General features: G+C 45.7%; 1 gene segment (V, D, J or C); it reads right to left on the bottom strand.

Annotated features, from left to right (window-relative positions):
• Positions 1-990: 990 nt before the first annotated feature.
• Positions 991-10,453, bottom strand: LOC144497138 (Ig kappa chain V region Mem5-like). The segment is given in 4 exon segments: positions 991-1,897; positions 8,963-9,008; positions 9,763-10,064; positions 10,251-10,453. Coding segments are annotated over 4 exon segments (726 nt in total).
• Positions 10,454-23,241: the final 12,788 nt, after the last annotated feature.

Below are 23,241 nucleotides of genomic sequence, written 5' to 3'. Positions count from 1 at the left end.
TGTTATAAAGGAAAAAGACATGTTTTGCTTTGTGTCAATGCAGGATTTATGATGGTTTTGGTTCATTGAAATGTGTTCTCTTTAAAGAAAGCGGGCTGAAGATATTACACTTTCTCAACAGTTTGAGGACCACAGCATATTGCCTTGTCCAACACCAGTATCCTGAAATGGAAAGAATTCAAATTCCTCCCAGTGCCATAATGGGATTTGAACCCATACCTCCCAGAAAAACCCTCAGGATTAACAGTCCTGTAACATGATTACTGTGCTCCCATCCCTCCCTGTTTCCAAACTGGCATTTTCACCAACTCAGCCCTTGTCAATGTGCTCGCAATTGCATCCTTTGATATTTATATTGTTCATCCAATTAGATTGATAAAGACAAGTGATGATCATTGGCTCAATGATCAATGGACACAGCTGGAAGAGTTGGGTGTGGAGAAACAAAGGGGTTGTCTCTCTGCTCAGCTGGTCTGAGAATCAACTGGCTTCTGGTAAAATGAAATTTAAGATAGATGGGAATTGGAAAGTGCGGTTGTAAGTGAATTGGGGAATAGGTTTTTGCAGGGATGGATACAGAAGGGGGTAGGGTTGGGGGTGTGGAAGGAGGATGTGGCTGGGGAGTGGTACAAGGAAGTGATCAGAGATGGTCTGATCTCTGATTGAAACTATGGGAGCAGTGAGACCACGTGAGATGGTTAAGGTCAAGAGGGAGGTGGTGAATATGGGGTGGAGAATTGTGATTGTGATGGTTTAATCCCAGCAACTTTCAGTTTCTTTTCTGTTTTCAATCTTGTCACTCAAGAGATTCCAGATCAAACTGATCATTTTCAAATGAATGATCATTGGCTTTGAATCCAATCTTCTGCTGATGTGTCATTGATTGACAGGCCAAGCAGCCAATCAGGACAATCACTTGGTGAAATGCAGCCAATTAGCTGATGGGGAGGTGGGACATTTCCAAAGCACTCACCAGACAGAAACGGAATATTCTTAATGTTTATTACCTTTTACACATTGACATTGACAGAAAAAACAGCCCAGCCAGAGGAAGCTGGAGAAATTCACAGGGAGAATGGAGGTTTATTAAAACACTTGTGGAGATTTTCTCAATAACATGAGAATCCTGTCCCTTTAAACAGTGACTAAAGCTTCAATTGTAACTGCAGGGTGAGCAGGAAGGAGGTCTGGTTTACTGAAGCAGACACTTCACAGGGTCACATTATTATTGTACAGCTGACACTCTTCAGCATCTTCCAGAGGTTATACTTGTTATCACGAGTCTGCACTGTCCCCATCAAACAGTCCTAGGACAGGAACAGAGTAAAACTCCCTCTACACAGTCCCTATCAAACAGTCCCAAGCCAGGTACAGCATGGGGTTAGATACAAAGTAAAGCTCCCTCTACACTGCCCCAATAATGTGCTTTAACCCCTGACCCTCAGAAGTGTCTGAGGCCCAGTCCCGAGAAGGGAGTTGTAATTCAGTGCTGACAATGACCTTTGCCCTCCCAGCTCACCCCTGTTCTATTCCAAGTTGTGTCTCCTCTGTGGACTGTCTCTAACACTCTAGGCACATTCTGATCTAGTGACGCTCTTGCTGAGGGGAGAGGAGAGGCTCACGTGGGTGAGGGCACAGGAGAAGCGGGCGTTGGACTCCCAGTCGGAGCCAGAGAGGGTCAGCAGGCTGCTGACGCTGTAGGTGTTGTCTGAAGCTCGCAGGTAGTTGCTGGTCTGAACCCCGTTGGAAATGGCTGCACCGTCCTTCTTCCACTTCACCTCCACCTCATCGGGATAGAAGTGATTGGCAAGGCACACCAGGGTGGCAGTGCCCTTGGTCTTGACCTCCTCCGGGGAGGGGGGCAGCAGGGTCAGCGTGGGTTGTGAATTCTCACGGGCTGAAAGAGAAGAGAAGGAATTTTAATCACTGCCATTTTCAGGGTTTTCAACTTCCCGAATATAAACTGGGATCAAATCAGTGTCAGTGTTTCAACATTGCACAATTCCGAAAATCTATTCCAGGGAACTGTTTTAACCAGGACGGAACAATCCCAACAAGAGAAGGGGCAGTTTGGGGTAATTTTAGAGAACAAATCTGGGTAGCTGGAAGGTGTATGAGTGGGGGAACATTTAGGTAATAATGATCATCATAAAGTTAACGATTTAGAGTAGTTATGGAAAAGAGGAAAGATCGATCAAGTGTAAAAGTTTTAAATTAGGAAAAGGCCAATTTCACTCAACTGGAATTTGGCAAAATGAACCGGAAACAGCAACTTGAAGGTAAATCAGTGTCAGAGCAGTGGGAGGATATTCGAGCTGGAGATAGAGTTCAGAACAAATATATTCAAACAAAGCAATAGCGTGGGACATTGCAAAGAGGATAACTAAGGAATGAATAGGGCAGGTTAGAGAGCAACAAGGTAACTTGTGTGCAGAGGGGGAAGGCACAGAGATGGTTCTGAACGAATAATTTACATTAGATATCACAAATGAGAGGGACAAAGCTGACATTGTATTTCAGGAGGAGAGGGATTGTGAAATAATTAATGGGATAATGATAGTGAGAAAGGAGATATTAATGTGCTTATCATCTTTGAAAGTGGAAAAATTCCCAGGCCCGGGTGAAATGTATCCCAGGATGCGAAGGGAAGCAAGGGAAGAAAAAGCAGAGACTCTGACCATTATTTCCCAATCCTCTCTGGCTACAGGTGTGGTGTGGGAGGACTGGAGGACGGATAATGCTGTACCATTGTTTAAAATTAAAACCTGATGGGGTCTGAGGGAAAGTGACAAGTTGGATTTCAAAGTAGTTCAGAGTCTGGGGGTAAAGGTTTGATTTGAAGCTGGTTGAATCATTTTGCAATGTTACTGAAACATTTGTAAAGAAGGTTACTACAAATTCAGCACTGAAATGGTTAATAGTGAGAGTATTTAAAGACACAGTGTCCCTTTTAAGAGACTGTTAACCAGTCAGGAAGCTGGAACTATTGCTCAGTCTGTCTGGGGGAAACAGGTTGAGCATCAACAAACCTCAGATCACACACAGATCAGGAGAACTTTATCCCAGAACATTGGAGCAGACTTGGATCAACACAGTTCACACAGCATTCTGATTGGCTGTCAGTGTAGAAGCTTCTAGATTTCATTGCACACCTTACCGCACAGCACTGGCCTGAGTTTAAGGGTGAGGCTAGAATTAGTCCCAGTGTCCGGGGATCAGTAAAGGTCTCTGTTCCGAATGCCCCCATGAACCCTGGAGGCTGCGAGTGTGTGGACAATGGGCAAGGATCAGGAATCCACAAGCTCAAAGACAGAATTACATTTCTATAGCATCTGCCACCACCATCTCAGGAGTGGGATTTGAAGCATCAGTCCGTTTCTGTGGATTCTCTGCTGCTTTCAGTTCAATGAAGAGTGCAGGAGGACATGGCAGGAGCAACAGCAGACGTACTGAAAAATGAGGTGTTAACCTGGTGAAGCTACAACACAGGACTGTGTGTCAAACAGCAGAAGCAGCAAGTGATAGACAGAGCTAAACCATCCCACAACTTATGGATCAGATCAAAGCTCTGCAGTCCTGCCACATCCAGTGAATGGTGGTGGACAATTAAACAACTCACTGGGGGAGGAGGCTCCACAAATATCCCCATCCTCAATGATGGAGGAGCCCAGCACATCAGTACAAAAGATAAGGCTGAAGCATTCACAGTAATCTTTAGCCGGAAGTGCCGAGTAGATGATCCATCTCGACCTCCTCCGGAAGTCCTGCAGACTAGTGCTCCAGAACATTCCATGCCCCTAGCCAAGCTGTTCCAGTGCAGGTACAACACTGGCATCAACCTGGCAATGTGGAAAATTGCCTGGTATGAATTGTCCACATCAAACAGGAGAAATCCAATCCACACAATAACCATCCCATCAGTCTAATCTTGATTATTCACAATGTTATTGCTGTTACTGCTGTTTGTGATTGATATAAATGATCTGGAAGAAGGTGTAACTGGGGTGATCAGTAAGTTTGCGGATGACACGAAAATGGCTGGACTTGCAGATAGTGAGGAACATTGTCAGAGGCTACAGAAGGATATAGATAGGCTGGAAATTTGGGCAAAGAAATGGCAGATGGAGTTCAATCCAGATAAATGCGAAGTGATGCATTTTGGTAGAACTAACGTAGGGGGGAGCTATATGATAAATGGCAGGACTATAAAGGGTGTAGATATGCAGAGGGACCTGGGTGTGCAAGTCCACAGATCCTAGAAGGTGACATCACAGGTGGAGAAGGTAGTGAATAAGGCATATGGCATGCTTGCCTCTATAGGACGGGGCATAGAGTATAAAAGTTGGGATCTGATGTTGCAGTTGTATAGAATGTTGGTTCGGCCGCATTTGGAATACTGCGCCCAGTTCTGGTCGCCACACTACCAGAAGGACATGGAGGCTTTAGAGAGAGTGCAGAGGAGGTTTACCAGGATGTTGCCTGGTATGGAAGGGCTTAGTTATGAGGAGAGATTGGATAAACTGGGGTTGTTCTCACTGGAAAGACGGAGGATGAGGGGTGACCTAATAGAGGTGTATAAAATTATGAAAGGCACAGATAGGGTGAACAGTGGGAAGCTTTTTCCCAGATCGGTGGTGACGTTCACGAGGGGTCATAGGTTCAAGGTGAAGGGGGTGGAGGTTTAACATGGACATCAGAAGGATGTATTTTATGCAGAGGGTGGTGGGGGCCTGGAATGCGCTGCCGGGCAAGGTGGTGGAGGCGGACACACTGGGAACGTTTAAGACTTATCTAGATAGCCACATGAACAGAGTGGGAATGGAGGGATACAAAAGAATGGTCTAGTTTGGACCAGGGAGCGGCGCGGGCTTGGAGGGCCGAAGGGCCTGTTCCTGTGCTGTATTGTTCTTTGTTCTTTGTGATCTGAATATATCTGCAGCGATAACGAACAGCACTTTCTCTGCAATAACCTGCCCATTGACCCTGAGTCTGGGTTCCACCAGGGTCACTCAGCTCCCAACCTCATTACAGCCTTGGTTCAAACGTGGACAAATGAGCTGAACTCCAAAGGTGAGGTGAGAGTGACTGCCCTTGACATCAAGGCAGGATTTGACCAAGTGTGGCATCAAGGAGTCCAAGCAAAACTGGAGTCAATGGGAATCAGGGGGGAAAACTCTGTGCTGGCTGGATTTATACCCAGCACAAAGGAAGATGGTTGTTGTTTGGGGTTTAACTCTACAATCTATATTAATGAGCTGGATGAAGGGAATGAGAGGATTGTCGCTAAATTTGCTGATGGTAAAATGATTAGTAGGAAAGCAAGTTGTGAGGTGAATACAGAGTCTGAAAAGGGATAGAGGTAGATTCAGTGAGTGGGAAAACATTGACTGATGGAGTATAATGTGGGAAAGTGTGAGGTTGTCCACTTTGGCAGGAGGATAGAGCAGAATACTAGTAAACTGGAGAGATTCTGTCGAGTGATCTGTGTGTCTTTGCATCCAGGAACAGCAATAAATTAGGAAGGCAAATGGAATGTTGTTCTTCATTCCAATGAGCATGAGTTTAGAAGTAGGGATGTCTTACTCCAGCTGTACAGCACGTTGGGAAGATCACACCTGGAATATTGTGGACACTTTTGGTCTCCATTCCCAAGTAAGGATATAGTAGCATTGGAAAGAGTTCAGAGATGGTTCACGAGGCTGATTCCACTGAGTAATGGATTGTCTTATGAGGAAAGCTTGAGCAGGTTGGGCCGATACTCATTGGAGCAGAACTTATTCCACCACCTCAGCACCATCTTCACCAGGGCAATTAGGGATGGGTAATAAATGCTGGTCTGCATAGAATCACAGAAAATAGGAACAGGAGGAGGCCATTCAGCCCTTCATGCCTGCCCCAATATTCATCATGATCATGGCTGATTATCCAATCAGTATCCAGATCCTGCTTTACCTCTAAATCCTTTGATCCCATTCACCCCAAGAGCTAAATCTAACTCCTTCTTGAAAACATACAATATTTTAGCCTCAACTGCTTTCTGTGGTAGTGAATTCCACAGGTTTACGCCTCTCTGGGTGAAGGAATTTCTCCTCACCTCAGTCCTAAAAGGTTTACTCCGTATCCTCAGACTGTGACCCCTGGAACCCACCACGGAACCCACCACGGACAATCCCACCATTGGGAACATCCTTCCTGCAACTACCATGTCTAGTCCTGTTACAATTTTATAGGTTTCTATGTGATTCCCCTCATCCTTCTGAACTGCAGCAAATATGATCTTAACCAAAACAATCTCTCCTCCTACATCAGTCCATTATCCCGGGAATCAGTCTGGTAAACCTTTGCTGTGCTCCCTCCGTTGCAAAAACATCCTTCCTCAGATAAGGAGACCAAAACTGCAAACAATATTCCCAGTGTGGCCTCACCAAGGCCCTGGATAACTGCAGCAATGATGTGGAGATGCCGGCATTGGACACCCCAGTCCAACACCGGCATCTCCATATCATGGCTACCATCGACACCGCAACTGGGGCTCCAAGTGGAGAGAATCTCCAAGGAGATCGCGCATATCGACATCTTACTATAACTGCAGCAAGACAGATACGAGGAACCATTTCCCTTAATTATAGAGGCCGCACATTTTGAGAGTCTTGAGGGAAATCTTTTCACCCAGAGGGTGCTGGGAATCTGGATCTCACGGCCTGAAAGGGTGGTGAAGGTGGGAACCCTCACCATTTAAAATGCATTTAGATAAATTCCAAAGCATACAAGGCAACGGACCAAGGGCTGGAAAATGGGATTGGAATAGATAGGTGCTTGGTGGCCGGCACAGACATGGACAATAGAATCCCTAAAGTGCAGGCGGAGTCCATTCGGTCCATCGAGTCTGCATCGACTCTTACCCCATAACCCCATGTATTTACCTCACTAATCCCCCTAACCTTTTGGAGCTTTATAGGTTTCTCTGAGTTCCCCCCTCATTCTTCTGAACTCCAGTGAATATAAACTTTAACTAATTCAATCTCTCCTCATAGGTCAGTCCCACTATCGCAGGAATCAGTCTGGTAAACCTGGTCTGCGCTCCATGTAGAGCAAGAACATCCTTCCTCAGATAAGGAGAACAAAACTGTGCACAATATTCCCAGTGTGGCCTCACCAAGGCCCTGTATAACTGCAGCAAGACAGAATTATGAAGACATAGAAACATAGACACAGAAACACAGAAGATAGGAGCAAGAGGAGGCCATTTGGCCCTTTGAGCCTGCTCCACTATTCATTACGATCATGGCTGATCATCTAACTTAATAGCCTAATCCTGCTTTTTCCCCATAACCTTTGATCCCATTTGCCCCAAGTGCTATATCCAGCTGCCTCCTGAATTCATTCAATGTTTTGGCATCAACTACTTCCTGTGGTAATGAATTCCACAGGCTCACCACTTTCTGGGTGAAGAAATGTCTCCTCACCTCCATCCTAAATGGTCTAGCCTGAATCCTCAGACTGCGACTGGTTCTGGACTCTCCAACATCGGGAACATCCTCCCTGTATCTATCCTGTCTCATCCCGCTAGAATTTTATAAGTCTCTATGAGATCCCCCCTCATTCGTCTGAACTCCAGCGAAAACAATCCTAACCTAGTCAAACTCTCCTCATACTTTTCATTTCTAGTCAGTGCGAGAGTGTGTGCGTTTCACATGTTTATTATTTTCTCAGGTATTTAGTAACTAATAAACTTATTCAAGAAAACCTGGTTAAAATAACTCCTTCTAAAAAATTAAAAGAGGGGCGGCATGTTGACACAGTGATTAGCACTGCCGCCTCACAGCCAGGGACCTGGGTTCAATTCAGGCCTCGGGTCACTGCCTGTGTAGAGTTTGCATGTTAACCTGATGTCTGTGTAGGTTTCCTCCGGGTGCTCCAGTTTCCTCCCAAAATTCAATACAGGTTAGATGGATTGGCCGTGCTAAAATGCCCCGAGTGTGTTCTTTAGGTGGGTTAGCAATGGTAAATGCGCAGGGTCACAGGGAGAGGGTGGGGAGCCTGGGTAAGAAGCTCTTTCAGAGAGTTGGTACAGATTCGATGGACTGAACAGCCTCCTTCTGCACTGTAGAGATTCAATGGCTAATAAAGGATTATGTGGACTGTGTAAGGTTTCCACGGGTGAAGGGATCCATTTTAAATGAACCTTGTTGTGACCAATCGAGGACGGGGTTGAATAAAGTCAGGGATCCAGCTGATTACTCCTCACCCAGGAGCAAAACAAAATTGGGATCCAGTTCAGGAAGTCAACAAATGAGGGACCTTGTCTGAGGACTGGTCATAACATGTACACAGCAAGATCCCACACACAGCAATGGGAACAATCAGCATTTTCAGTGGTGTTGGATCCGGGATAAATATTGGACTGAACCCGTCCCAAAGAGAAAGTAACTGAGAGTCTCTCCAAAAGCCTGGAACACTGAAGCCACTGGATTGTGGGCCCTGCTGTAGCTGTTTGTCATCAGAACTTTAGCAAGAGATAAGCAGGGAGTGGAGAGAGCAGAGTGAAAGCTGGGGGAGGTGGCACCTCGGTGTCTCACTGTGCTGGTGCTGTGATCAGTTATATCAGAGAGTGTGACAGGGAGTCCGACTTCACATCAAACTCTGCCTGTGTGTGTCACACTGAGACTGACAGGAGCCTAGAGAGTGATTTCACTCCATGCTGCAGGAATGTGAGCACAGTCTGCAAAAGACCAGATCTCCTCCACACGGTGGGTAAAAGCTGCTTACTTATATCTTGCTGCTTAAAGGGGGGAATGGAAGGAAAGAAATACAGCTGGGCTCCCTGTTCCACACAATGTTCTTCAATCAACCATTTCATTGACTGCAGCTTCCTCACCAACACCTTCAACTATTCAACATTTGTGTTTGAGAAAGTTTCAGCATTGAAAGGGTTAATAACGGAGGATTGGGCTTTACTTACTCAGTCTGAGTTTGGTTCCTTTACCGAACGTAAGGCACACTGACAGCTTCCAGTGCAGGAGCTGTACAAAAACCTCTGCTCTCTGCCTCACTCACTCACTCATCTCTTCTCTCTCTCTGTTTCTCTCTCACTCTCTCTCTCTCACTCTTTCTCTCTCTCTGTTTCTCTCTCACTCTTTCTCTCTCTCTGTTTCTCTCTCTCTGTTTCTCTCTCTCTGTTTCTCTCTCACTCTTTCTCTCTCTCTGTTTCTCTCTCTCTGTTTCTCTCTCTCTGTTTCTCTCAATGTCTCAGTGTTTTGTTGGGAGAGTTGAGAATTCTAATTTGAGATGATGAATCTTTCAGCTGCTCTTCATATGTGGACATGGAGAGTAAGAGGGAAACTCGAGGCCTTCAGCGAGCGGTGGACACCACAGGGACTGGAGTGTGTAGTGGACACTGCAAATAATTTGTCCAGTTTCCTTTCTTGTCTTTATTATATATTATATAAAACTGTGGGATGTGTCAGTACAGGAGGTGGGACTGTGTGTCCATTATTATATATTATATAAAACTGTGGGATGTGTCAGTACAGGAGGTGGGACTGTGTGTCCATTATTATATATTATATAAAACTGTGGAATGTGTCAGGACAGGAGGTGGGACTGTGTGTCCATTATTATATATTATATAAAACTGTGGGATGTGTCAGTACAGGAGGTGGGACTGTGTGTCCATTATTATATATTATATAAAACTGTGGGATGTGTCAGTACAGGAGGTGGTGCTGTGTGTGTTGGGGTTTTTGTAAGGCTCTGTATCACTGTGTAGGAGGAGCTGTAACCGCACTGACAGTAATAATCAGCGACATCCTCATTCTGTACATTGCTGATTGTCAGGGTGAATCTTGTCCCAGATCCACTGCCGGTGAATCGGTCGGATATTCCTGTGAATCGAGTTGATGCATAGTAGATCAGCAGAGCCGGTTTCTGTCCTTCTCGCTGTTGATACCAACTCACGTAATTGCTAACAGATTGACTGGCCGTACAGGTGATGGTGGCGGTCTGGCCCAGGCTCACTGACAGCACCGGGGGAGACTGGGTCATGATGATGTCTCCACTGATACCTGAGGGGTAATAGAGAAACAGAGTGAAGTAAGAACTGTCACAGAAAGACGCTGTACAATGAGATATTGTTGGAGACACTGACTGTTCCTCTCCTTTCAGTATTTTCCCTTCAATCACAAGTCAGGAGAATTGGATTGAAATGGAGAGCAGGAAAATATTCAAGGTGGAAGGAGAGAGATTTGTACCTGCGATGCAGAATGCCAGAGGCCAGAGCAGCTGGATGGCTGAAATCATGGTGTGTGGTCGTGTCCCTGTGCCTGGTTACTGATAAACTCTCCCTTCACTGGGCTCTGCTTTATAAAGCTGCAGCCTGTCAGAGTCTCACTGCCTGTTCCTCAGTTTGTAAATGGTCTGACCCAGAGAAACCACGTCAGCACCTTTCACTTCCTCTTCTTCTCTCTCCCTCCCTCTCTGCCTCTCTCACTCTCTCGATATCTCTCCGTCATTCGCCGTCTCTCTCCCTCACTCATTCTCTGTCTCTCTCACTCTCTCTCTCTCAATATCTGTCCCTCAGTCTCTGCCCCTCAGTCTCCGCCTCTCACACTCTCGTGGTTTCTCTCTCTCTCAGTCTCTGTGTCTCTCAGTCTTTCAACATCTGTCCCTCAGTCACTGTCTCTAGCAGTCTCTCGACATCTGTCCCTGGGTCTCTGCCTCTCACTCTCTGTATATTTGTCCCTCAGTCTCAGTCTCACTCAGTTCCTCCATATCTATCCCTCAGTGTCTGCCCCTCACTCTCTCTGTGTCTGTCTCCCTGTCTTTCTCTCCTCTGCTCTCTCTCTTTCCCTACCGCTCTTTCCGTCTCTCTTCCTCTCTCACTTTCTTCCTCGGTTGTCCCCCTGTCAATTCATTTCCCCAGAAGAGACACCATCCTCCTGGTATCCACTCTGTCAGTCCCCTCACAATCTCATTCTTCTAAACTCCAATGGGTTCAGGCCCAGCCTGTCCAACTTTTCTTCATAAGATAACCCTTCACCCCAGGAATGTGTCAAGTGAACCTTCTCTAAACTGCTTCGAACACAATGATATCCTTTTCCAAATAAGGAGACCTAAACTGTACACAGTATTCCAGATGTGGTCTCACCGAGACCCTGTACAGCTGCAGTAAAACTTCCCTATTTTTATATTCCATTCTCCTTGTAATAAACACCAACATTCCATTTGTCTTCCTAATCACTTGCTGTAGCTGCAGACTAACTTGTTGTGATTCATGTCCCAGGACAGCCAGATCCCTCTGTAGCACCGAGTTGTGCAATCTCTCTCCATTTCAATAGTTTACTGCTGTTCTCTTCTTCCTGCCAAAGTGGACACCTTCACATTTACGCAGTTATATTCCAAATGTTTAGCCACTCACTTCCCTTGTTTCCATCTGTTTGCAGACTCTCTACCTCGTCTTGATAACTTACTTTCCCACCTATCTTAGTGTCATTGGGACATCAGCTCCATTCACTCCCTTCATCCAAGTCATTGATATGGATTGTGAATAGTTGTGGTCCCAGCACTGATTGTTCCAGAACTCCACTAATTACAGCTTCCCAACCCCAAAACAATCATTTATCCCCTCTCTCTGGTTTCTGTGAACTAACCAATCCCCTATCAATGCTAATATGTTACCCACACACCATCAGCTTGTATCTTGTGTCATAACATTTGATGTTTTTAAAGTTTATTTATCAGTTGCAAGTGAGCTTACATTAACACTGCAATGAAGTTACTGTGAAAATCCCCTAGTTGCCACACTGTGGAGCCTATTTGGGTACTCAGAGGGAGAATTCGACATGGCCAATGCACTTAACCAGCACCTCTTTGGACTGTGGGAGGAAACCAGAGCACCCAGAGAAGACCCACGCAGACACGGGGAGAAACGTGCAAACTCCACACAGTGACCCAAACCGGGAATCGAGCCTGGGTCGCTGCCGCTGTGAGGCATCAGTGCTAACCACCGTGCCACCGAACTTTAATCTTTAATCGTTAAAATAAATAAATAAATACCCTCCAATAGGGACCAGTAAACATTGGAGTCACACAAGTGTCGTTCCAAAAATTCTCCTGACCTCACTGACCTGTCACCCCTGACCTCACTGTGCTCCAATTCTCTCCATGGTGTCACCCCTCCCTAACTCTCCGTCCTGCAGATTCTCATTCCTTCCCTCACCTTCCATCTTCTAACTCTGTTCTCCTGCCCATTGCTGCTTCCTTCATCCCACCATTGACAGCAGAGCCTTCAGACGCCCAGGCCCTGCACTCTGACCTCCCACCTTTAATCCCTCCCCCTCTCCATGTCTCTCTCCCTATCAAACTCTATCCTTTCACCCAAGCCTCGATCTCTCTTCCTAAATTCCCCCCAGCCCCTCCTCCTATTCCTCTTACTGCCACTCCATGAAACATCTTTAGCTGTGTTGTACAGTAAGGTGCTATATAAATTCAGATTCTTTGTGGATTTCAGGTGGGGCCAGAATTGGCCACAGTGGTGAAGGTTCCTGCAGTCAAATATCCTGCTGACAGGATCCAGACTTCAACACACACAATGGGGCATCGAGTAATGTAGGAATTTTTAAAAGTTTATTCGTTTATGGGGTGTGTGTGTCACTGGCGATGCCAGCATTTATTACCATTTCTTAATTGTCCTTGAGGAAGTGGTGGTGAGCTGCCTTCTTGAACCGCTGTAGACCATGTGGTGTAGGTACACCCTCAGTGCTGTTAGGGAGGGAGTCCCAGGACGTTTACCCAGCAACAGCGAAGGAACGGTGATATATTTCCAAATCAGGATGTTGAGTGACTTGGAGGGGAACCTCCAGGTGGTGGTGTTCCCAGGGATCTGCTGCTTTTGCCTTTCCAGATGAACTGGTCAGTGGTTTAGAAGGTGCTGCCTCAGGAAACTTGGTGAATTCATGCAGGGCATCTTGTAGATGGTACACACGGCTGCCACTGTTTGAAGCTGGTGGAATGTTTGTGGAAGGGGTGCCAATCAAGTGGGGCTGCCTTGTTCTGGATGATGTCAAGCTTCTTGAGAGTTCTTGGAACCGCATTCTTCCAGGCAAGTGGAAAGTATTCCATCACATAACTGACTTGTGCATTGTAGATGTTGGACAGACTTTGGGAAGTCAGGAGGTGAGTTTCCCTTCACAGTATTCCTCACTACTGACCTATTGTTGAACCATAGTATTTATATGGCTAGTCCAGTTAAATTTCTAGTCAGTCGTAACCACCAGAATGTTTAAGGTGGAGGATTTAGTGAGGTAATACCATTGAATGTCAAGGGGAGATGTTCAAATTCTCTCTAGTTGGAGATGGTCATTGTTTGGCACTTCCGTGGTCTTATTGTTACTTGCCAGTTGTCAGCCCAAACCTGGATATTGTCCAAGTCTTGCTGCATTTGGATATGGACTGCTTCAGTATCTGAGGAGTTGTGAACGGTCTTGAACATTGTGCAGTCACTGGCGAACATCCCCACTTCTGACCTTATGATGGAGGGAAGGTCATTGATGAAGCAGCTGAAGATTCTTGGGTCTCAGACACTTCCCTGAGGAATTCGTGCAGTGATGTTCTGGGGCAATCTCTGATTGAAATCCTATAACCACAACCATCTTCCTTTGTGCTGGCTATGACTTCAACCCAGTAAGAAGTTAAACAACACCAGGTTAAAGTCCTTACCCCAGTCCAACGCCGGCATCTCCACATTATGACTTCAACCAGCAGAGAGTTTGCCCCCTGATTCCCATTGATTCCAGCTGGGGCTCCTTGATGCCACATTCGCTCAAATGCTGTCAAGGACTGTCACTCTCAGCTTACCTCTGGAGTTCAGCTCTTTTGTCCCTGTTTGAAACAAGACTGTATTGAGGTCAGGAGCTGAGTGATCCTGGTGGAACACAAACTGAGTGTCAGTGAGCAGGTTATTGCTGAGTAAGTGCGGCTCGATAGCACTGTCAACAATTTCAATCACTTTACTGATGATTGAGAGTAGATTGATGGGGTGGTAAGTGGCCAGAATAGATTTGTCCTGTTTTTTGATATACAGGACATACCTGGGCAATTTTCCACATTGCCGGGTAGATGCCAGTGTTGGAGCTGTACTGGCACAGCTTGGCTGGGGGCACAGCAAGTTCTGGAGCACAAGTCTTCAGGACTATTGCTGCAATATTGTCAGGACCCATAGTCTTTGCTGTATCCAGTTGCAAATGTATCAGCTTTATCTTTTGTACTGATGTGCTGGGCTCCTCCATCATTGAGGATGGGGATATTTGTGGAGCCTCCTCCTCCAGTGAATTGTTTAATTGTCCACCACCATTCACGGCTGGATGTGGCAGGACTGCAGAGCTTAGATCTGATCCATTGGTTGTGGGATGGTTTAGCTCTGTCTGTCACTTGCTGCTTCTGCTGTTTGACACACAGTCCTGTGTTGTAGCTTCACCAGGTTAACACCTCATTTTTCAGTATATCTGCTGTTGCTCCTGCCATGTCCTCCTGCGCTCTTCATTGAACCAGGGTTGATCCCCAGGCTGGGTGGTAATGGTAGAGTGGGGGATATGCCGGGCCATGAGGTTACAGATTGTGGTTGAGTACAATTCTGCTGCTGCTGATGGCCCACAGTGCCTCATGGATGCCCAGTTTTGAGTTGCTAGATCTGTTTGAAATCTATCCCATTTAGCACGGTGGCAGTGCCACACAACACGATGGAGGGTATCCTCAATGTGAAGATGGGATTTTATCTCCACAAGGACTGTGCGGTGGTCACTCCTACCGATACTGTCATGGACAGATGCATCTGCGGCAGGCAGGTCGGTGAGGATGAGGTCGAGTATGTTTCTCCCTCTTGTTGGTTCCCTCACCACCTGCCGCAGTCCCAGTCTAGCAGCTATGTCCTTTAGGACCCGGCCAGCTCGGTGTGTGGTGGTGCTACCGAGTAACTCTTGGTGATGGACATTGAAGTCCCCACCCAGAGTACATTCTGTGTCCTTGCCACCCTCAGTGCTTCATCCAAGTGGTTTTCAACATGGAGAAGAACTGATTCATCAGCTGAGGGTGGTATGTGGTAACCAGGGGAGGTTTCCTTGTCCGTGTTTGACATGTTACTGAGAGACTACCTGGAGTCTGGAATGTTGTTGAGGATTCCCAGGATAACTCCCTCCTGACTGTATCCCACTGTGCCTTCTGTGCTGGGAGATTGGAGGTAGTGGACACAGTTCACCATTTTCTCCCGACTCAGTAACAAACATCCAGCTGCTCTGAGCTCCTTCTTTCACTTCCTCTGTTGGTTACGTTTCAATCTTCCGATCTGACAGTCTTTGCAGTTATTTTTGACACTGGGGATTTGTGCTGTGGTCTGAATCTCTAACAATAACTGTCCAATCAGTGAAAAGAACAGCAGCTCAGAGCAGTCAGGACTGAGGAGCCAGGCTCACTGGGAAACACATTGGGAAGATCAAAGCCATTGGTCTTCAGCTCCCGATACAAACTCCATCCCTCCCCCTGAGCACTGTCTGCTGCTCAACCAGACTCTTTACAACATGAGCAGTGACAGGCAGGGACTGAGGAAATGGGACCTTCGACCGTTTAGATTGTTCCTGTCAGTAGAAGTCTCCAAGGCTCCTCCCACCCCCTCCACTGCTGGTGTTTATTTTGTTTTGAGTCTGAAAGTTTAATGTTGTTCAGATAATTCAGGTGTTGTTCAGATGACCAGGCGGCACGGTAGCACAGTGGTTAGCACTGCTGCTTCACCGCTCCAGGGACCTGGGTTCGAATCCTGGCTTGGGTCACTGTCTGTGTGGAGTTTGCACATTCTCCCTGTGTCTGCGTTGGTTTCCTCCGGGTGCTCCGGTTTCCTCCCACAGTCCAAAGATGTGTGGGCTAGGTTGATTGGCCATTCTAAATTGCCCCTTAGTGTCCCGGGATGCATAGGTTCGAGGGGTTAGTGGGTGAAATATGTAGGGATTTGTGGGTAGGGATTTGTGGGTAGGGATTTGTGGATAGGGCCTGGGTGGGATTGTGGTCGTTGCAGCCTCGATGGGCCGAATGGCCTTCTTCTGCAGTGTAGGATTCTATGATTCTATGATAATTGTTATCAGAATGGAAATATACATATCTTTCTATTTGTGTGTGTTTGTGTACAATGAAGAATTTGTGTGTGTGAGCTTTCATGTGTTTCCTTCCCTAATTTCTCATTTGTGTGTGAAGTTTCAGCAATTTGAAGCTTCACAATGTGGATAATGAGTTGGATTCAAGGAGAATATAATGAAACAAAGCAAAGTTTGAAGTTATGAGGTTTGAGTTGAGATTTCTGTCCAGAAAGCAGAGTTTGATTGTTCTCTAAAGATACACCAGCTTTTCCCTGTGTTGAAAATGAAGCAGCTTTGCAGCAACCTCTTGCAGACGAACACAGAGTGAACCCTTTGCAACAACAGCTTGAACTTTCAGATTGCTGAATCCATTCCCCTGAGCAGAATGGACCTTGTGTCTTTATTTCCAGAGAACCACAAATGGAACAAGATTGCCAGCAGCGTTAAGACTCTGAGAATTGATCTGAAGATTTTTTTTCCCACAGCATGGTCATGGTTTAGAATCTTTACTTTATGTTGAAAGAAAATGATTTAACCCCTTCAGGACCAATGTTGTCTTCTGCTTGGGGACAGGGGATCTGATATGGACACACTGAACAATGGGAATCAGACCTTTCAGCAAGTGACCTTTGAGAAACGATGATGTTATCTAAGATAAAGAATATGTGTTGATAAACATGTGGGACTTTCAATCTGGATACAAAGCCACACACATCAGGAAGAGAGAGTTTCAATTTTGATAGTGCAAATTATAATTTAAAGATTTGACCTTTGGGCCCTGATCAAGTTCTCAAGAGGAAATGTTTATTTTAAAAGGTTTGACAACAATTGACACAAATCCAAATGCTGAAAGCTTCTGTGCTGAAGGAAGAGTTTAAAATGTGTTTGTCTCTTCCCAACATATGAACCCGAAAGCTTGAAGTTTGTCAGAAATGTAACTTGTATCAGAGTTAAAGCAGGCAGCTCAACAACAAAACTATTCGGATCTGGAATCATTTTAAAATGTAAAAATCACCAGCAACAATCTCCAGAGTTACTTTCCAGAGAGTAGAATGTTGTTTGAGGTGTTAAGAACCGCGCTGATGTTAAATGTGAGAGGATCTCAAAGCTCAGAATGGGAACATGGAACATTGGTTCTTAGTGGTGTCGATTTTCACTCTGGTATCCTGTGAGGAAAAGTGTGTGAACCAGGGAGAAATAGTCCAGTCTTTGTGTGAACAATTAATACAGAATATTCATCCAGGTAAAAGAAAAAAAACACACAAGCTCGAGAATACACGACAATATATTTAACTACACTGAGGGCTAGACACACACACTATTACATGAAGCTACCCCTTTGTTCTCAATCACCTACGTTTCCTGAACACTGAGATGTCCCTTTGTTCCAAAACAACATCCAATATTATGTAACTCTGTGAGCTAAATCCAGTGAATAATTACCACACACAGGTTATGTGTCAGCGTTCGGGAAAACTGTCTTCAGTTTCAGTGAAGGTGAAACCTGCTGCTTCTTTTCAGGAGACTGTTTCTGCAGCTGAGTGTGTGCTGATGTTAGCTGTGTCTGTGTCTGTCTCCCCTTTCCCCCAGTCACTGTGCTATGGATATATCATTCTTTCCCTTTGATGTTACCCACCCTGTGGAATCGGCTTTGGGCATTTCCGTGTCGATTTCCTTATCCCTCCACTTTGAAGTTATCTTTTCTAAACCCCATTGCTTTCCTCAGTTACCTCAGTAAACACTTGCTTTTCTCACTGAGATGCCAATTCACATCTCAACATCTCTTCAGACATCTCCCTGTTTCATTTTCTTTTATCCCAATGTCATTTGTTTATTTTCATTTCCCCAATTCTTAACAGAGGGGAAGGTGATAAAGACACAAAACATGTTAATGTCTGGACTTCCTCAGAGTCGTGTCCTCGGCCCAACAATCTTCAGCTGCTTCATCAATGAACTTCCCTCCATCATAAGGTCAGAAGTGGGGATGTTCGCTGATGATTGCACAATGTTCAGCATCATTCATGACTCCTCAGATACTGAAGCAGTCCATGTTCAAATGCAGTAAGACCTGGACAATATCCAGGCTTGGGCTGACAAGTGGCAAGTAACATTCACGCCACACAAATGCCAGGCAATGACCATCACCAATAAGAGACACTCTAATGCCCTTTGACATTCAATGGTGTTACCATCACTGAATCCCCCACTGTCAACATCCTTGGGGTCACCATTGACCAGAAACTCAATTGAACTCACCACATAAACACAGTGGCTACAAGAGCAGGTCAGAGGCAAGGAATACTGCGGTGAGTAACTCATCTCCTGACTCCCCAAGGCCTATTCACCATCTACAAGTCAGGAGTGTGATCGAATACTCCCCACTTGCCTGGATGGGTGCAGCTCCAACAACAATCAAGAAGGTTGACAATCCCGGACAAAGCAGCCCACTTGATTGGCACCACATCTACAAACATTCAATCCCTCCAGCACCGACACTCGGTAGCAGCAGTGTGTACTATCTACAAGATGCACTGCAGTAATTCACCAAAACTCCTTAGACAGCACCTTCCAAACCCACGACCACTTCCATCTAGAAGGACAAGGGCAGCAGATACATGGGAATACCACCACCTGCAAGTTCATCTCCAAGCCACTCACTGTCCTGACTTGGAAATATATCACCGTTCCTTCACAGTTGCTGGGTTAAAATCCCGGAATTCCCTCCCTAGTGGCATTGTGGGTCAACCCACAGCCCGTGGGCTGCAGTGATTCAAGAAGGCAGCTCAGCACCACCTTCTCAAGGGCAACTAGGGATGGGCAATAACTGCTGGCCAGCCAGCAATGCCATGTCCCATGAATGAATGAAAAAAAGTCAAATCGGCCTGATTTCTATTTTAAAAATATTCTGAGTGTAGGCCTGAGGCCTGCTGCTGCCACTAACTTTTACAGTTTTGTATTTTACATTTTATTTCTACCCTGCTCTGATTTTTAATATTTGAACTCATTTTGTATTTTCTCATTTGATCCACACTGATCTTAACCCAGCTGTGATTGTGCTCTGATTCATTCAGAAGAAGAATCAGGGGTGAGCTGTTTTTCCAGATCGTGTTTTCTCTCTGGACTGGCCACACAACTGCTGTTCAGACTCAATCTTTTGTTTCTCCACTTTCTCAAGCTAGAATATTAAAATAAGTTGTTTCTTGTTTATTACAGGTACTGTTCTACCGCATTCTGTGGTGTTGCCGGTGTGGGACTGGGGTAGGCACAGTAAGTAGTCTCACAACACCAGGTTAAAGTCCACCAGGTTTATTTGGTAGCACGAGCTTTCAGAGCACTGCTCCTTCATCACCTGATGAAAGAGCGGCGCTCCGAAAGCTCGTGCTATCAAATAAACGTGTTGGACTTTAACCTGGTGTTGTGAGACTACTTACTGTGACAACCGCATTCTGTGAGCCTTGGTCTACAGACCAAGTCGCTGAGGAATCTTATCTGGTATGCTCACCTGAAGCATCAGAAGATGAAGTTTAATTGATGGACATAACAGCTGATTGATGACAGATGTGAAGACATCATCAAGAGCTCCGTCAACAAGCTGAATATTACAAAGTCTGTTTCACATTGAGGTCCCTGTGGGAAGAACTGAGATTTGTTTTGGGACAGACAGTGTCACAATCTTCACAAGACTGGAATGGAGCCAGAAATCCAGGTTAAAGAGACATTGTTTCAGAGACTGAGTGCTGCAGCCAAGGTGGAATAGTCACCCAGGGACAACAGGAGGAAGAGTTAGAAACAGAAATGTTTAAACAAAAGTTTATTTATTAATGCAACAATTAGTCTTACATTAACGCTGCAATGAAGTTACTGTGAAAATCACCTCGTTGCCACACTCTGACGCCTGTTTGGGTACACTGAGGGAGAATTTAGCATGGCCAATACTCCTAACCAGCACGTCTTGCAGACAGTGGGAGGAAACCGGAGCACCCGGAGGAAACCCACACAGACACGGGGAGAACATGCAGACTCAGCACAGACTGTGACCCAAGATGAGAATCGAACCCGGTTCCCTGGCCCTGTGAGGCATCAGTGCTAATCACTGTGCCACCGTATCGCCCCTTAAGTGACTGACTGTAGTGTTCACCCATTGAGGTTACTCAGCAACTTGGGCATGTGTGTACCCAGGGGAGGGTAACGTGTACCAATTCTGGGGGAGCTGTCATGGAACAGAGCAAATTGGGGTTATCGTTTGTGTTTAAACAAACATCCGACTGTCTTCTATTCTTCAGATATATACAGAGTGCTTTCTCCTTTCAATAAAGTTATCTTTCTTCCTTTCCATACACATTATCTTTCTTATATATTCTTTTTATCATTATTCAATAAAATGGTTGTTTTAACACAAAACTTGTTCCAGTCGCTCATTCCTGTTACGTCCAGAGTCCGGTTCTGAACCTCAGTGAGACTCTGAAAGGAACTCTCACCGCTCCTTACATGAAAATACTTTATTGGACTGGAAAGTCCCTCCAGACAAACTGAACCAGATAAGTTGCTAACTATTGTCTGTGTAAAAGGTTCTGAGCAAATGATTCAGGGTCAGAGATGGAGTGCGGGAAAAAGGACACAACATACAAACTACTGAAGAGACCTGAATTTAATAATCTGGCCATCAGCTGTGACATTGGAACCAGACAGGGGGAGATAAGCAAAGATCCAGAGTGAGAGACCTCCCCACCCCCCACACCTCCTTTGACATGAAATGGTTAATATGGCCTAAAGAGTAAGAAAACAGTTTTTTAAACGATCGAGGCAATAGAGAAACTGACTTGAAGAGAATCGTGGCCAGAAGGAATAAAAAACAAGAAATGAGAAGGAATCTGTGTTTGAGACAATTGAAGGGTCTGGAAAAATAATTTTTCCCAACAACTGACCACAAGTTGGGTTCAGGTAAAGGGAGAGCTGGACAAAGGATGGGTGGGTGTATTAGTGAGTGTATTAATCAGCTACACAAAGTAGGAACACAGGATTAACACCATGATGACAGGGAGAGCTGGGAGCCTCACTGGAAGTGAAGATACTGGGCCATTGAAAGAGAGGAGAAGAAGCTACATTGTAGAGTTGTGTAGACAGCTTCAGGAATTGAGGTCTGAGCTCACACAGCAGCAGGAGGAGTGGAATGAAATGAGGGGGAGCGACTCCCCCAGGTCATGCCAGAGTGAGGGATAAGGTAATGGTTAAGGGAGCACCGGAATGCCCGGGATTTACCCTCCAATGATGGCAAGGACCAGGATGTTCCAATCGGGAGCCTGGAGGTGAGCGACAATTTGACCGACCTCGTTCTGACCTTATTGGCTGATGGGGCTACAGAAAAGTGACCAAACTTGTGCCCCCTGGGTAAGAAAAGAGTCACGAGGAGTGTGAGTGACAGAGCAGGAAGTGAATCCAATGACAGACATACAACTTCAGGGGGACAGTAGACCAGAGGGCTTCCAACTCATTAATATGACTGACTCACAGTCTGAAGGGAGGGGATGGGACATGTTGTCTCAGGAATTGATAGATAATGTTAGGACAGATATTGAAGATATAAGATTTAGTACGGTGCCTCCACACACACATCAGACTGTGGAGAAATTCCACATTATCAATGTACAGGAAAACTGACAGGAATTAGTAGTTACACAGCCCATGACAGGAGCTGGGAGAAACACAATCACATTTCTGATCAGTTTATCACAGGAAGATAATGACGGAACATATCAGGGGCAGAGGGATAGAAACCTCTCGAAGGGGCTTTCAAGACAGTCCAAACCTCCCCTACACACTGCTGCATTCTCACAGGAGATTGCTTTCTACCTCATAGAACCCCGACAGTGCAGAAGGAGGCCAATCGACCCAGCTAATCTGCACCGACAACAATCCTCCCCAGCCCCTATCCCCATAACACCATTTATTCACCCTGCTAATCCCTCTAACCTACACATCTTGGGACACTCATGGTCAATTTAGCTTGGCCAATCAATCTAACCTTTGGAGTGTTGGAGGAAACTGGAGCACCCGGAGGAAACCCACACAGACACCGGGAGAATGTGCAAACTCCACACAGTCACACCAGGCTGGAATTGAACCCAGGTCCCTGGCGCTGTGAGGCAGCAGTGCTAACCACTGAGCCATTGTGCCTCCCGAGTCATTTATTTCACACACAAACACAGAAAATGCTGGAAAATCTCAGCAGGTCTGACAGCATCTGTGGAGAGAGAGTAGAGCCAACGTTTCAAGCCTAGAGTCTTGAGGGGGAGCGACTACCCAGGAGATGCCAGAGTGAGGGATAAGGTCATGGTTCAGCGGGAACCGGAACGCCCGGGATTTGTGTCAGATTTCAGCAGACGCAGTATTTTGCTTTTATCTTAGACATCTATTTTATTGAATCTTTATTTAACCAGGTGAGTCAGTTGAGAACCAATTCTCATTTACAACAACAACCTGACCAAGAGGCTATCGCCACAGCAACAGAAATGACAAAATACAATTGATTGAAAGATTAAAAACAATCCAACACAAATTAGCAGTGACAGAGAATTGACAGTTTAGTCAGTACAGGATCAGTTAACAGAGATTTAACCTTTCAGTGAAAGGTTTCCATGGACAGGATGAGATTCCTATCCGCAGGATTAGAGACTGACATTAATCACACTTTCTGCTACAGATCCCTGACTCCTTTACGGTGACAAACTCTCATCGTGTGGGTCGGACCCTCACTGGTTATGTATTCAGTCCAAGGTGGGACAGGAGGTTAAACATCGACGCTGCCCCAGACCGAATGTCTCGGGGAGCGGTGGAGAGAACCCTGACCACAACCAGAAAGTTGATGGAACAAAGCAATCGAACAATCCCAAGCGGAAGGGGGCAGGTGAACCTGGCCACAGGAAAGACTAGGAAACTGGAGGATTCAGCAAGAAATCGAGGGGAGATGGTGAGAATGCAGAATAAATGGAGGGAAGTAGGGAGGGTGACAGCAGCTGGTGAAACTGTTACAGTTTAATAGTTAGTCTGTGTATTTGCTGTTATCAGAGACTGTTGCTATCCAAAGTGGTGCAGATGCTCATTGTAATAACTGGAGGAGACTCGA

Source organism: Mustelus asterias, chromosome 8 (assembly GCF_964213995.1).
Source record: "Mustelus asterias chromosome 8, sMusAst1.hap1.1, whole genome shotgun sequence".
NCBI classification, from domain to species: Eukaryota; Metazoa; Chordata; class Chondrichthyes; order Carcharhiniformes; family Triakidae; genus Mustelus; species Mustelus asterias.
Note: the sequence above shows the minus strand (reverse complement) of the source record. Positions and strands in the feature narration are given on the sequence as shown.